The following is a 16,589-nucleotide window of genomic DNA, read 5'->3' on the forward strand; positions in this document are numbered from 1 at the left end:
CCAACTCTCTCAGCCTGTCTTCATAGGAGAGGTGCTCCAGCCCTGGGATCTTTTTTGTGGTCCTTCTCTGGACTCGTTCCAACAGGTCCATGTCCCTCTTGTGCTGGGGACTCCAGAGCTGGACACAGTTCTCCACGTGGGGTCTTATGACAGTGGAGTAGAGTTATAATTGGAGTTTTTACAAAAAGGTATTTTGTAGTTGTTAGAATAGTTGAAACAACATATAGATATCAAAAAGTTGAAAAATTATGTTAATCATAAACTCTGAAATTTGTTTATGTAGTCTTTAAGTTTAAAAGGTTAACTCTGAATGATTTCACATTATGTAACTGGATGCCCACACCCTGCATATGCATTAAAACTAGAATGGTGACAAAACTTACTGGATGCTTGATTCTGTGAGAGAAACTGGAGAGATTTAGATAAGAGGCATAAAAATGTAAGTAGCTTATTAGCCACCTTCCTGTGTTGCATTTTCTGTATGTCAACAATCTGAGAAACAGTAACATGACACTTGTAGTTATGTTTTTCTTCAAAATACTAATATTTTTTGTGAATTTTTATTATTTTGAGGAAAGATTACTCTGAAGTTGAATGTACATAAAATATACAGCTTTTTGATTATTCTGATAAACAAGTATTGAATTATAGACTGTTTAGAAAGGCAGCCAGGTGGCCAGGTTTAGAAGACTTGAATAATGAGTCCGTCATGACACAGTAATATGAGGCAAATATCTGTTTTGATTTCTAAAGGCAACCACTTTTGGAATTAAAACAAACCCTCATTTGCCAAGGATTTGTTTGCAACTATTAGAAGCCAAAGAAGCCGTCTAATTTATTTCCCTTTTTTCCTATTTATTCACTATTTTTCCTCACATTATGGAGTCAGCTGCTTGTAGGATATGCTCACTGAAGCATTAGTCCCTATATGTGCATGCATGAGTGCATGTAGGTACTTTTATTACAAAATGCACCCCACTTCCTATCCCTGCTCACCAGCCTTCTTGATGGTGTCTAGGAAGGAATCTTTCTTTTACCAGTAGACATGTCCCTCTCCTCTGATGATCTATTAGCTTCATGTGGCCACTCTTACCTTTTATCTTAGCCTTTTGTATCTCTGGATATATTCTGAGCATGTATTTTTTAGACGAGAAAATGTAGGAATGAGAAGCACAATGAGATATCAGTAAGGCAAAAATGAAATGGAACACGGAGAAGCAGGAAGAAGCAAAATGGAGAACAGGGCTCTTTGAATGAACAACAGGAAAGTATTGATGATACTGCCCAGTAACACTTGGCGTGAGTTTGTTTGTAAACCCTATCTGAGCCATCCTTTTCAGCATATACCCTCTATTACTTGTACTAGAGATGCACTGTTACAGCTGTGCAAAATAAGGTGGAGGAAATGATAGTGCCAAATGACTCATTTGCAAGAGAGAGCAGGGATTGCTGGTTAGAAACTTCATTTTTAAATATAGAGCATCTTAAAAACTAATAACGTTTAGTACACAGTATGTCCATCAACCTCATAATCCACTTGGGTTTGTTGCTCCCTGACATCAAAAGCTTGTAGATTATACATGTTCAGAAGGACAATGGGAATATACAAAGGATAGAGGGAAATGGAGAGGAATTCAAGCATGCATAGTTTTGTGTGTTCAAAAGCATATGAAAAAAGGTACAGATCATACATTTGTCATGTAAAATGATAATTTATCTCCTAACAGTAACTTAATTTTTCTTCATGTGAACTTCAATTTCTATGTTGCAAAAAGATGATTTAATAGGCACTGTTGTGGGCATGGATTTTGAGGGTAAGAAAGCATCATCAAATTAAAGAAAAGCATGTTCATCTTTGGTGAATCAGCAGAAGCTGGAGTTAGCTTTAATGTCCTTAGGACAGCTAAGTGTTGGGATGCAAAAATGAGTAACCAGTGTTAAACCCACAGCATTTTGGTAGTTTCAGTAAAACAGTTTAGTGACCCCAAGCACAGAGAGGTCTGCCCTCATGCAGGCAGCGGAGTCTGAGCCCCCTTCATCCAGCATATGCCTGATTTTGAGGGTGATAAAGACTTTCTGAGTTAGGTATCCCATGTGCTGCTGCAGGTGGCAGAGGGGTGCTGCAGTCCCCTGTCTTCAGGTAGGAACTTCTTTATATATAGTCAGCCTACTTCTGAGAAAGGAAAAGATGTGAAGGTGCTGTTCAGGTTAGGAGACAAATGGAGATGGGAAGCAAAAATCTTCTATTTGTGAGCTATAAATAAATATAGGAGCAATACTGGATATCTGGGCAAGTGCAGAGTGTTTGCTTCTTTAGATATATCCTTTCAGCTTCAAACAGTTGACAGACTGATGAGTTTTTCAGCCAGAAACTTTTCTTTTTTATAATTCTTGATGGATGGAGTTGAAGACAATTGCTTATGTGAAAGATCTCCCATCTGTATCACAAAAAAGAACATTTATGGAGAAACTAGTTACATGAAGTATTCCCTACTTCTGTTGGAATTTTCGTATTTGTTGCTGGGCTAATGACAAAAGTGGAGCTGGTTTACAATTCTATTTGTACTACAAAAATAAAATTGTTGTACTAGGAATATTACCATAACTTGTGTACTAAGCAACATCAAACTGACTAAATTTATGGATTGTCAGTACAAGATGAAGTTGTGTTTAGAAAGTTTTACAAAGAATCAAAAGCTTTTTTATTTCTAAAAACAAACAGTCTGTCTTATTAGCTGCCACTCAATTTAGAAAATAAATGTTTTATGTGGTTTCATTTCTGCCCAGTTTCCTTATACCTTTGCTATATTTTTTGTTTAATTCTTCTCTGAAAGAGATATGGAAGTATTTGTTGGAGTTCTAGGAAACCAATTCTGTTATTACAGTGGGAGGTCATAAGAGAAAAATACTGGGTTTAGAAAGTCCTGTCATTTTGATAGTATCTGGTGTTCCTCCCTTCTGCAATAAATTAAAAGCTGACTACCTCAAGAGTTCTTCTGATAGTATTTCCAGCAGAGCAAGCAGACCATTTTAAGCAAAAGAGCAATGAGAGAATCCATTAATCCCAGGGATGTTTCAAGTCTGGAGAACTCTTTTCATATTAAATTTGAGATAAAGCCTTCACTACTGTCTCGGTTTTGGAAACTGTTCTAAAACCATTGTTGGACAGATAAATAATGGTTGAAGTGGAAACTGCTCACAGTACCATGTTTGTTGTTGAATTGATTGAAATGAAGCAGTCATTGTTTGTTTAGAATTAGATTCTAAACATAATCCTATGCGCAAATTAGAGTTTTAAGACTGAACATTCTCTTTATAAAGGATGTGTGTTTTGGTTTGTGTTTTGTTTGTGGTTATTTTTACATCTTTTGTAACTGAGTAGCTCTCTCTAGAGAAATAGATCTGTTCAGCTGCAGGTTTTTTGTTTTCTATCAAGACCCTTGCTTTTATTCATTAAAAGAAAAGCAGCTGTTGAAAGTGGCTGCAGTTCTGTCCCTGTTTTTTGTGTAAGACTGCTATTTTGGAAACACTCCTGATTTAATAGTTACGGTTGTGTTGTATATAACAACAGTACTTGAGAACCACCTTTCGTTTGTAGGCATTTTTATTTCATTTGGATTATTATTCTGTACATCTTTTAGTGAGTCTCTTGCAGATTTATTTTTTTTTTAATTTCAATTTTTTTTTTTGTCTGTTACTGAATATTAGGTCTGGAATATGCAATTTTTCTATGATAACTGAAAATGCCCTTTCAATTTTCAAGTTGTTTTAGAAACACACCAATTAAGAAGCCATATGTCCTACATTAATTGCTCAAGAGAGGATGTTGTGATTTAGACAGTTGTTCTATTGCCTGACCCCACCTGAGAAGGGGAATAAGGAAAAGGATTGAAATGAAAAGATATTTAATAGAATAACAATGAGCTAATATTAACCCCACTAGTAATATAAGATACAAAGTTATGCTCTGCTCCAGACCATAATGGTGAGCTGTGAGCTTCTATCAGTGAAGGCCAAATGCCCACAACAGCTCTGGTGAGAACACAATGGTCACAGCAAGTAGAAGAACAGGCCTCAGGTGTGGGATGACCAACAAGACAGACAGGACCCTCTTGGGAAAGCAGCCATAGTAGAAGGAAAAACCATGTGCCTGAGTTGACCTCTTCCATCAGGTAAATAATGACAGGACCACAGGAAGTGGCCTAAAGTTGCACCAGGGGAGGTTTAGATTGATATTAGAATTTCTTTACTGAGCGATGAGACAGTGGAATAGGCTGCCCTGGGAACACCCATCCCTGGAAGTATTTAAGAGAAATACAGAGAGAGTGCTTAGCAGCATGATTTAAGCACTGATTGGGTAGATTAGGTTATGGTAGGGGGATTTAGGTTTTTGTTGGACTAGATGATCTTCTGGGATGATTCTGTCCAGGGTTAGGACTCTAGCATTAAGGGTCAAGGTTTAAGGGTCTAGGCATAAGCATCTAGTATAAATGGTCTAGGGTTAAGGGTCTACTATTACAGGTCTATGGTTAAGCATTGAGGGTAAATGATCTAGCTGATGTGGTGGTGTCAGGTCATAGGCTGGACTTGATGATCTCAAAGGTCTTTTCTGGCCTTGGTGATTCTTTGATTCTGTAATCCCTGCAAATTTCCCAATACTTAGTGAGGGTGATGTTTATGGTATGGAACACTTCTGTTGGCCAGCTTGGGTCAGCTGCCCTGGGCTTTGCCCTTCCCAGCCCACTGCAACCAGCATGTTTCAAAACTACCCTCAACCTTGGTCACTGTGGAAAACTGCGTATCAGAGTTGTGTATAAATGAAAACAAGGCATTTTATCTCTTCTGTTCACACATAATTGGACTCTGCAGCCTCTCAAAGCAACAGTTTCTCTCAACAGAAAAATTATTTTGTAATTCTGGCCCAACAAAACCAGGACAGAAGAGAAGGCAGGCATGATTAGAAGTTACTGTAGATGACTGGTGTAATAATTTAGTGTTTTCATAAAGTGTAGCAAATAATATTTTTCACATGAATGTATAGCCAGCTAGAGATAAGTTAATGAGTTTTAACTCCTTTGTTTAGCATTGAAAACAGGAAAAAAGCAGCTCTAAGTCATAGTAAGCCATAAAAAGTAGCATTGTGGGTGAGAGCAGAAGTCCTGCTCTTCCAGTAACAGCTACAGTCCTTTCATTAAGAAAGAGCAACAGACAAACAACCCCCTAAACAACAAAAAAAGCCAAAAAACCCCACAATAAATCAAACAACAAAAAAACCCCAAAACACAACAAATGAAAAAACAACAACAAACAAAAAAAACAAATAAAAAAGCCACCAAACTCCAGCAAAACCTAATGATATCATATTTTGCCATCCCCTGGCATTTTTGGGGTATGCTTTTTTTTTTTCCAATGTTCAGCAATTTATTTGCCCTTGATTTCAAGTTGTCTGTGATGTTAGTATAGCCATGTTACAGAGATTTGATAAGGGACATGACTGAGGAAGAAAAGATCCTCCTGTTTGGAATGCTATGAAGAGAAACTTGAGCCCTCAGATAGTTGCAACTTCCCTCAATATAAGTCGTAAATGAACTTTCATTTGGACCTACATGAGAGAAGGGTTTAAGCATTCAGCTGACTCGTGTGTGAGGTTCTGCACCATACAGTCATGTCTCAATTTAGGCTCACAATGTTGAGTTGGCTGTTACCTTAGTGTGTCTACAACTCTGTGGACACCTGAAATGGTGCATGATTAGTCCCTACAGGAAAGCTGGGGAGGGACTTTTTATCAGGGTTTGTAGTTATAGGATGAGGGGTAATGGTTTTAAACTGGAAGAGGGGAGATCTGGGTCAGACATGAGGAAGAAATTCATTACTGTGAGGATGGTGAGACACCGGAACAGGTTGCCCAGGGAGGTTGTGGGTGCCCCATCCCTGAAGGTGTTCAGGATCGGGTTGGACAGGGCTTTGAGCAACCTGGTCTAGTGGAAGGTGTCCCTGCCCATGCATGGGGGGTTAGAACTAGATGAACATCTAGGTCCCTTCCAACCCAAACCATTCTATGAACTATTATATTGGAGGGATTTCAGGATGCAATTGTCAGCTTTGATCTTCTAGTTCATTGCTCATATTAGCAGATGCATTTACTCAGCATTATAGTTAAAATAATTTCTATACTAGGAAATTACTCTTAATAGTCTGGTAGCATTTGGTTTATGTGTAGACAGGATGATGCTCCCCTCCTACAATAAACTTTTTATTCCCTTTTCAAGACTGGTGTGTTAGAGGAACACTTAAGAATGCATCTTCAGTGCTGTTTGACTTTATGTAATTTCTGGGACCTGAACCTCTCTGTTATCACCATACTCTGGGATTATTACAGCAAGAACCTGGTAAGTGGATAAATCAAAAATAATGTAGAATGTGCACATTGACAGTCCTCAGTTTTTAGCAACGAAAAATTAACACTGATTCTCCTCTAACCAAGTGGAATTGCTATACTTTTGTAAAACTGAAAAGTCTATGGAAGTATCCTTAAATTTTCTATATTTATTAAAGAAATAATGTTTAAATATATGTTATAGCCTATTACATTATGGCAAAATAGAATTAATTATAATATGTTTTTACTCATATTTTTCATCAGGCCTACTGATTTTAAGATCTTGTAAAACACTTTGCAGGTAGTTAAAATGCATTTTTATTTTTTGAGTTGTGGTGTCCTTTTTTGTGTGTGAAGGATCACATCACCTTTGGAATATTAGCATTTATTGTTACTTATAATCTTTTCTGTTTTCATTTATGCTTTTAGAACAGTTGCTTTACTGTTCCCTGGCTTGGTCTGAAGGGTCTGGCAAGTGTTAGTAAAACTTCCTTGTCAATGCTTGAGTTGGTGAAAAGTTGCTGTAGTGAACAGCAGATCCCTGCCCTTTACGAGTCCAGCAACAGTTACTTCATTTTTCTCAGCATTTTGGCACGGATGATGAAAGCAGAAGCAGAGAACAGTGGTGTGCATCCTTGGAAACAAATTAAAGGAAGGTATGGCTGCTATTTAGTTTGTCTCGTGTTGGACGAGGTCTAGGTAGGCAAGCAAGGTGCTCATGAGAAAGTAAAGGGATGAGGGAGCCAGGGTGATTCATAATTTGAAGAAGGCAGCTGTTCCCTCAAGTTTCTGTTGCCAGCTGAGGCAGTGACAGGGTCCAAAAGCTGGGTCCAAGAATCACCTTGGCATCCATAGCCTGTGATAATTTATTTTTCTTACAGGCCAGGAATTTGGTACACTGGCCACCTACGCAGTGGTACAACTCTATTGCCAGGCAGGTAACATAATTAAAGCATAGAAATTCTGTTTGAGCTGCATGTAAGCCATGTGTTGGCCAAGAACATGCCAGCTGGCTCGTGCTAGGCCTGCAATCCCATCTATAGTTCCATTTCCTTTTTCACTGTTTCCAAAATTTCTCACAATATTTTTTTGGTGAGGGTTTTTTCATTTAATTTTGAAACATACTAATGAAGAGGTATGGTCAGTCATGATATCAGGAAACCATACGTATAAGTTCTAAATCAAATCCTGATGTTTTATATGTTATTGAATCCTGAACACTTATTACAGTAATTGTACTGATCATTACAGGTGCTAATTTTTAAAAGATTTTTGTAATTGGATATAGAATACTTAAAATCAGTTTTGTTTGGGGCTTTTTATTTTGATTTTTTTTTTTAAATATTTTCAGTACTAATAACGTTTTAAGCATAAATAAAATAATTTTGTATTTAAGTAATAAATATATTAAAAATGCACGTGTCCGTATCTTACAAAGCCGTGTAGCATGTTTCTTCCAAGAAAAAGGGATTATCTTGGCTATCAGAAAGAGCAAATATGTCTAATGTGTATGTACATTTCATGAGTGGTTACAGTCAGTAAAGTGCCAGTTTAAAAATTATTACAGCTGCACAGAAAGAAATATGTTGGATGCTGAATCTGTGACTTTCTTTAGTAATTTTAATTAGCCTACTCTGTTTTTACTGAAAACAAATTATACTTATTTTTTTGTTCCCTTATAGCTTGTTACTTTCCCTAATTTAAGAGGGGGATTAATAATAACACAACACACACTGCTTCAATCTGCTCAACCAGTGTTCATCATTTCTACCTTGAATAAATCAATTACACAAGTAGCAACATTTAACAGCCTACAGCTATGATTTTGGGATGAACTCTGTTTTCAGCAGCTAACCAAGCATTAATTGATGCATGAAGAAGGCAAATGCTTGTCAGTAGTAATTTACTACTAAAAAACATTAATTGGATTTGCTGTAGTTTTTGGTGGCTAGATTTGATAACCTCAGCACCACTTCCAACTATTTTTCCAGGTGACAGAATAGAAAAACAGCATTTATGGATGGATGTTTAACTACTGTATGTGGAACTTACTTTAAATTGAAGGGGAAGGATATACCTATGGTTTTAAACATACAAATTAAAGCTGAGCAAGCCATTTTAGTCTGGTTTCTCTCTCATGTGAATAGCGACATTTATTTTAAAGTCCAGATTTCAGCAAAAGTCACAGAAAAGATACCTGTGTGGAAGCTTTCTGCTTTTTGTTAATCCCTTTGAAGTTGCAAAGTATCAGTGCTTCTCACCATCAGCTACATACCACTTGAGCACTGTCATATGAGCAATGCAGCTCAAAATTTCTTAATATCTTCCTGCTGGAGAGAGGTTTTTCTCACAGAAGCTTCAATTTCCTTGATTAATCCCAAAATTCTAGTCCCAGGTCCATACAACAGGTGTGCAATAGATGTCAGTACAGACTTTAGTAAAGCATTTTGGAGAAATTGAGCTTTCCATCAGACATTTTCCTCTCTTACTGCACTGATGGTTATGTAGGTGAACCTTTGATTGCACCAGCTGGGAGAGTTTAATGTAAGAAGAGAAATCAGTAGCTAAAGGAAAGACGATCCCTGGTTGTTCTTCGGAATTTTATTTGTGTCACCTGGAAATAAGGGCACTTTAGGAAAGAAGCTGTACAGGAAATGTTTACTGTTGCTGAAAGATGACAACATCAAATTACTTCCTTTACTGGCAGCCCCTGTGGGCTAAGTTTGATGTGAAGGCATGCTATGGAGGACACCCATCACAGAACAAGTTAAATGGTGTATTTGTTCCAGTAGCCAAATGAGTAGAAGAAGGGAGAGAAAAGAGGATAATCAAAATGTAAGAGTTATTGGAAGAGGATAACTGTAAACTAAAAGCATAGAAATAAAGTTTTAGTTTATCAAGTAGATAGAAAATTGCATACTTGAAGAAAATAATTCTTGGGTTTTGTTTTTGTTTTTGTTTTTTTTTTTAATGTAGAATTTATTCCAAGTTCCACCGCAAAAGAATGCAGGAGCTGACAGAAGTGGGGCTGCAGAACTTTTTTAACCTGTTCCTCATGCTGGCAGTTCTTGCAGAGACAGAAGATATAGCCAGTCGAGTGTTGGATCTTTTGGATTTCCTGACTCCATCCTCCATCACCATGTCTCAGAGAGCTCTTATCTGGAGAGGTCATTTTGCTTTCCTTTTGATTTATGTTGAGAAGAACATGGACATTAGTGTTCTAGCTGAGAAAGTCTCAAGTGCTTTCCGTGAGAAGGCAAAGGCCTTTCTAGTAACCAAAAATGACAATACACAAAAAGAGAAACAAAATCTCTGGATTCTACTCTCAACCTATATTGATGGTGTCCAGGAAGTGTTTGAGATGAGCTGCTACTTGAGCCTTTCTGAGGAAAAGTTGCTAAATGATGGCTTTACTATGCTGCTGCCTGCTTGTCGAGGAGCTGAACTGAGTATGGTCCTAAATTTTCTTCAGGTTGTTCTAGCCAGACTTCGGTAAGTAGGTAGATTGTAGATATAGAATGGCATGTGGATTTTGTGTCTAAGGCTAAACTGTAGTTCATCTTAATTTTTTACTGAAGCAGAGTAAAAGGGAAGAGAAATCTCTGGAGGACTGTAAATGATAACGGTAAATTTTAAAATCCACCAATACCTGACTGCATTTAGAATGTTTCCTTATTATTTCAGGACATTAGATTTGACATTCCTGGTAATTTGTTATGAATTAGTGGCTCTGTAGAAAGCCATCAGCTGCTGCTGTTTCAGACAATACCAACATTCTTTTGGCACAGGAAATTTGAAAATTATTATCTGTATTAGATTACTTAAGTTAGGGGATTTTGGTGTTTGGGAATTTTTATATTTATTTTTTCTTCAGTGTATCCTGTTTTTCAGACCATTCTGGTTTTTAGACTCTTCTATTTTTTTCTCTTTCGCCAGGGTTGCAATCACATAGAATAGTTATGGAAATTTAAATACTTGTCTGGGGTTTGATGGGAAAGAAGGAAATAATTTTACACTTTCAAGCAATTGTGCTTTGATGTACTAGTTCAGTTTTCAACATCCACAGTGCCCTTCAATAAGCATAGTTTTGTCTACTGATACCTTTGAGAAGCAGTCCTTCAGTTTGAAGCCCAAACTGCTTTTTTTATAAGATATTAAGAGGCAGCTATTGATCTGCCATTACTTCAAATGTGTGAGACTGAAATATGTGGAAAGAGCTGTGGAAGACTGCATAATAGGAATAGTGAGGCCCATATGCAAGTTCTCTCTTTAACTAGGTTCTTTGTTATTGTCTAGTAGTTTGACTGCAGCTGTCAATAGCTTACACATCCAAAGACAACTGTTTTCCAGGCAGTCTTTTGAAAAAAGATGAAGCATGAAACTAAGTTTAGTTGATTTATTATTTATTATTTCAGTTCAACTGAATGTATTTACTGGAATAAATTGGAGCCTTCAAAAAAGACACAGACTTTTTCTCCATTAGATAATACATAGCATTTGTTGTGTTGTTTTTCAAGATGAAATAGAGAGAAATTTGAGACTGATGAAAATGTTGCCTATTTCATAACTTGACCTTATTTTGAACCTCTCCAGAACTGAAGGTTATGTGGTCCTCTTGTAGCACAGACAGGAAGGCATAGATCATTGCAGACTTCTGAGGTTATCTCAGACAAGGTAGAGGGCTGTGTTCATACACTTTCTTACAAAAATCCGAGCTGCTGGAATATTTGAATTACCAGCTCCCTCAAATACTAATTGGTATGAGAGAGATTATTATACCTTTGTTTTAATAGTTCTTTCATTCAGCTTCTGTATTTATACATTTAGTTACTGCTACCTGCCTATTTATCCCATTTATGGAGAAGCTTATTTCAATAACATTTGTAGCACGCTTTGATTTTCAGGTTCTATGGAACAGGAGAGAGTTACTGGTTCTCTCTCTCATTTTGACAGACTCACTGAAAATAGTCCTCTGTTGCCATACAAGTAAAACAACACTAAGACCACTTTCGTGGTTCAGGTGATTTGGATGACTTTGTGCCAACAAAATGTTAAACTATTATGGGCTTAACCAGACTGATTAGGCCTGGTCAGTCTGCAAACTTGGGAAAGGACAGAACGGTTCAATGCTATTCTCACTCCTGTTTTTGAGACCCAGGGAGATATCAGATACATCTTTCATAACTGTGATTTTTCTTTATGCTGCACTCTAATGATCTTATAACTGTATGACAGGGAATTTACAGGTAGGAAGGAAGTGAGATCACTGATTAAAGAGAGAAGCGGCTCCCTCTAGGCTGTTAGGAAATATTAACTTCATGTGCCACTTTCTGCTAACCACAGATGATGGCTCACAGGAGCATTCTTTATTGCTGATTAAGTAGTATTATGAAAATACTGACTGGGTTATATTAACTAAATGCCTCAGTATTTAAAGCTTAAAATGTCAAATAGTTTTAGCAATTCCTCTTTAATGTATCTTGTTGGATTGCTAGAACTGCATTCTAGGTTTCCCAGTCACTTTTATTTGAGGATACTGTAAAAATTGCAATCTTTCATTTGCAAAGTGAGGTTGTAGCCAAAAGCTCTTCTTTAATTATAGCTATTCATGCTGCTATGGTTAAGGATCTGTCAGCATTTCCATTATAAACCTTTATTTTCAAGGGTTTGTAATACAGCAGCGAAAACTTGCTCTGGGCTAAAATTTGGCATACAAGGTTTTGAAAGTACTCTTGTTTTCTTCTTTTCGTTTTTCTTAAAAGGCATCTGAAAAGAGACCCCCACCTTCACAATTTTTACACTGCTGTGTTTTAAAATAACCCTTTCTGGGTTTTTCTTGTGTTTTTCTTGTCTGCTAGAAAAGTACTGATAGCTTTTCATTGTTGTATTTGCCTATGCTTAGACTGTTTTAGATAATGCTTTTTAAATCACTTTGTTTTGTTAATCATAATGATTATTTTGGTGTCCATATATTTAAACAGAACTATGACTTGGCAGGAGAAGTAATTTTTATTAGTTTTTGATATGTGGTGAGTGGGTAATTGGAAACAAGATGCTACTTGCTGGCACTTCCAAGTAGATCTTTATAGCGAGATTCAGTTTGAAGTGTAAGATTATATTTTAATGCAGTCTCCTTTTTAAAAACATATGTAAGATAAACAGTAAACAATCAAGAAACAAAAAGCAAAGCACTTCCTTCCTGTGTTTACTGGGAGTATTCAGCTCATACAGAATTCTTCCCCTTATTTTTTGTTTTAAGCAGTGTTTTAGGATCCTGATTGTTTTTTTTGGGAGGGGGAATTTGACAGAACTCTCTGTAAAAATGGACACAGACTCAGAGGAATCTGCTGAGTGCCTGGAAACAGTAGGTTCCAGCATTGCAATATGTTATTCTTAAAAAAAGTGCTTGAAACATATTAAAATGTCTTTATTGTAATCAGGTATTTTTCTGACATGAGCCTTCTCTCATTATCATCATCCTGGCATTTGCGTTTTGGTAGTGTATTAGCACGGAGTTACAGGATTATAAAATGCAAGTAGGTGCCCAGGTGTAGAATTACTGCTGTACTCCAAATATCTTTGCCTAGTTTCAGAGAGACTTGCTAGTGATTCCTATAGGAGAAAGGAGAAGTACTACAAACCTAATTACATGATAAATGGTATGTTTATTTTAAAAACAATTATTGTGTATTTGTATTTTGTACTGGATATGAAAAGTTATTGAAAATCTCAGTGTGTAAATTACATAAGCTCTACAAGAATATTAATCAGGTAAACCTGTCTCTAATTAAAAGTTACATTAATAATTGGGCCATGGATAACAGCAGAACTGGATGTTTCTATCTGTTAGAGTGAGCCTAGCCTTGAGGTTGAGAGAAATCACAATAGAAATGGATTATCCAGTCAATCTTTGCTATGGAAATGTATAGTCATTTGTAATTCTTTTTTCTGTGTTATACTTGCCATCAAAACAGCCTGTGGGAAGCTTTCCGAGACCAACAGAAGCCTCTCTGCCCCTCTCTGTTACCGTGTAAGTCAGTAGATAAGCTTAGGAGGAGAACAGAAATGGTCCTCCCCCCTCTCTCCTTTTCTTCCCCCCTCAGCGGTTTTAGTGTTAGTCTTTGTAAAAGTATTTTCTGATGTTGAACTTCTGAAAACTGTATTCAGAAGAGTCTGGAAGAGCCTGAGTCTACTCTTTCCCATCCCATCCTGTGAGTGTATTTAGAGCTACTGGATGTGATGTCCTGATAAGCGCAGTGGGCAGCTCTGTGGCTAAACCACTGAACTGAGAATCAGAAGATCTTCATTTGGTGCAAAGATTTCCCAGACTTAATAAATGACCATTAGGAAGTCATTCAAGGTTGTTATGAACTGTGTTTACCTGTGTGGAAGAAGGAAATAAGTCCTTCCTTTTTGACTTCACAACATATATCTTATGCTTGCAAAGCAAGCATGTCTTGTGCTACCTTAACTTATGGTTTAAAGTATTTTTAGTTTTTTTTAAAGTTCATTTATTCCATTAATAAAACTGAGGTTTGAATGAGTATAAAGAAAATTAGTCTCTAAATGGTTTAGAACATAGGAAGCAAGCACTGCCTTAGAATATAGCATATACCTTTGTATTCTGGTCTTCAGAGATGAGTAGCCAAAACTGACATGTTTTGTTTGTGTGTCCTCTGCTTTAAGAGTATTTATATACAAAGGAATGAAATGAGATACAGTGCGCACTGGAGCTGTGTATCTCCTACTTGGCTTATACAAAGTTCTTGTGTATGTCTAGCATTGGTTCAGGTTTGCAAGAATATTCACTTCCTCTTCTCACTGTCCGTTTTCTTGAATCAGTAGGTGGCCATTTGAAAGCTGAATAATTAATTAAAAACAATTTCTTTTTGGTATTTAAGATGTAAAAGAGAGCATCTGCTTTAGAAGGGGGGCAACAAAGTTGTTGACAGGGCTGGAAGTCATGACCTAAGAGGAGCAGTTGAGGACTAAGGGCTTGTCTGGTTTGGAGAAAAGGAGGCTAAGAGGCAACCTCATTGCTCTCTGCAGCTTCCTGAGGAGGAGAAGTGGAGAGGGAGGTGCTGAGTTCTTCTACTTGGGATCCAATGATAGGACACATGAGAATGGTTTAGAGCTGTGCCAGGGGAGGTTTAGGCTGGACTTTAGGAGGCATTTCCTTACTGAGAGGGCAGTCAAACACTGGAACTGGCTTTCTAGAGAGGTGGCCAGTGCCCCAAGCCTGTTGGTGTTTAAGGGGCATTTGGACAATGCCCTTAACAACATTTTTTTACTTCTGTTCAGCTTTGAATTGGTCAGGCAGTTGGACTAAATGATTGTTGCAGGTCCCTTGTAACTGAAATCGTTCTGTTCTGTTCTACAGTCACTTTAAGAACAAACTGAAACCACAAAAGCTGTCAAAAGACCTTCTGATTGTTGATGCCCAAACAAAGCCAGTCTTGCTAGTCACCCGAAGCTAAAAAACTCAAGTCTAGTACTTGGACATAAATCATGAAGATACACAGCTCTGTCTACAGATTGAAATGCTTTTCTGTGCTCCATCCATTTTATCTAGCAAAAATTAATCCACATAAGCTTTCTGTGGCCTACCTGAGAGCAGTACAAGACTTACTGTTGTGAAAAAGTAAATCCACCAAACAAAGAGAGTAAAATCATATCCAGCTGTACTGAGAACCTGCTGCCTGGGACCCTGGAGTTGTTCAAAGAAAAATGTGCTCCCTAAAGGACATAAAGCACAGATTTGTTTTCTGATGGAAGTGTTTCACTTTTGAAACTGTTTTCCCCAAATTAACTTTCCTCTCACTTTTCCTTCCTTTACTCTTCACACAAGGTGTGAGAATGGCTTTTCATATGAAATATTTTTTTGTTGCAAGTATTAAACAAAGAAATGCTTTTCCCAATAAAACCATTATATACAAGTAACCTTCTAATCTCTTAATTTTGATTGTTTCTTTGTTACTTTACAAGATATATATTTCTTCTCTCTTTAGGATATCTCTTGTCAGATTTAAGGCTTATTTAAAATGAAAAGAAAGCTGAAGCAATTTTCTTTATTCCATTTCAGTCTCCTAAGGCCTATTTCCCCCTGGTGAGCTCATAGCAACAGGGGGGTTTAAGGGAATTCAGCTTTCTGCAAATTAATGTCTCACATCATGAAAATTCAGGACTTTTTTTTTCCTATATCTTGAAAAAGTAATACAGTGAGTGCGAGTATTATTTCTTGCCAGCGGGTGGAAGATGAATGATTTTGTCACAGTTTTACTGCTTGATGAGCAGTGTCCTGAGGGTCAGGCTTAAGTCTGTGTCACTATGCTGCTCATTACTCTTGAGCTAAATAAGGGCTGATTGGATCTAAATTGCCTAGCACATGGGCTGCAGATGAGCTCAGTGAGTAGGGGATGACCTGCTATTCAGGCTGGGAGTAACCCCGGTGTGCAAATGCTGCATTAGAACACCGTGGGAGAATGAGAGGCTGCCGACCGCTGCCAGCAAAAGAAATCGAAATGTAAAAACTCTTTGATGCTGCAATGTTAGAATTTGAAATGTAGGAAGTGACAGGTTGATGGTACTTATCAGCTTTGGCTGGATTAGAGGACAGTGTCATCTTGCCTATATAATGACAGAAGAATGAAGCAAGCTCCCAACTACTCGGCGGTGCGGAGCTGCTGCTATCAGAGTCAATGCTGCCTCCTACTGACAGGCCGCGCAGAAGGATGGAGATAGCTGGCTCAGGAAGGAGTTCTCAGGCTCTTGACCATACCCAAGTGCATTCTGTGCCTCTGCCCATCTATTCCTGTATGTTTCTGGTCTCTTCTCTTAGCAGAGAATCACACATCTGACTGATAAAAGAGTGAGTGTACGTTTCAGGACAACAGCAAGCCACTGTAGTCTTCAAGAACGGTTAGACGAGTCATCTCCATGCACTGAACTCTGGGTTCTGCTTCACAGAAAATATTTCCCTTTGTACTCCCCTCGCCACTGCTAGCCCTTGTGAAAGGTGGTGATCTCAGGAGAGGAGAATTAATTTCTGTCTGTGTGTTCCAAAAAAAGTTGGCCTTTAAAGAGGATGAAAAAGCTGAATGAACTTGAAGAAGAATCCTTGTTCTAACTGGACACATAAATATACTTGTCTTGATGGAGGAAAATGAAAATCAAGAAAAGCACCCGCCAGGTGTTGAACACAACACGGATT

The 16,589-nt window shown here is 37.6% G+C and overlaps 1 protein-coding gene across 2 annotated transcripts in view; it reads left to right on the forward strand.

Moving 5' to 3' along the window:
• Positions 1–16,589, forward strand: part of MMS22L (MMS22 like, DNA repair protein) — a 90,617-nt gene that overhangs the window by 25,742 nt on the left and 48,286 nt on the right. For both annotated transcript variants that reach the window (XM_051615086.1, XM_051615084.1), the window contains 3 exons: positions 6,270–6,389; positions 6,809–7,035; positions 9,356–9,871. In XM_051615086.1, coding sequence (XP_051471046.1) covers positions 6,270–6,389; positions 6,809–7,035; positions 9,356–9,871 — 863 coding nt within the window. The remainder of the gene's footprint in view (positions 1–6,269; positions 6,390–6,808; positions 7,036–9,355; positions 9,872–16,589) is intronic.

Source organism: Apus apus, chromosome 3 (genome assembly GCF_020740795.1).
Source record: "Apus apus isolate bApuApu2 chromosome 3, bApuApu2.pri.cur, whole genome shotgun sequence".
NCBI classification, from domain to species: Eukaryota; Metazoa; Chordata; class Aves; order Apodiformes; family Apodidae; genus Apus; species Apus apus.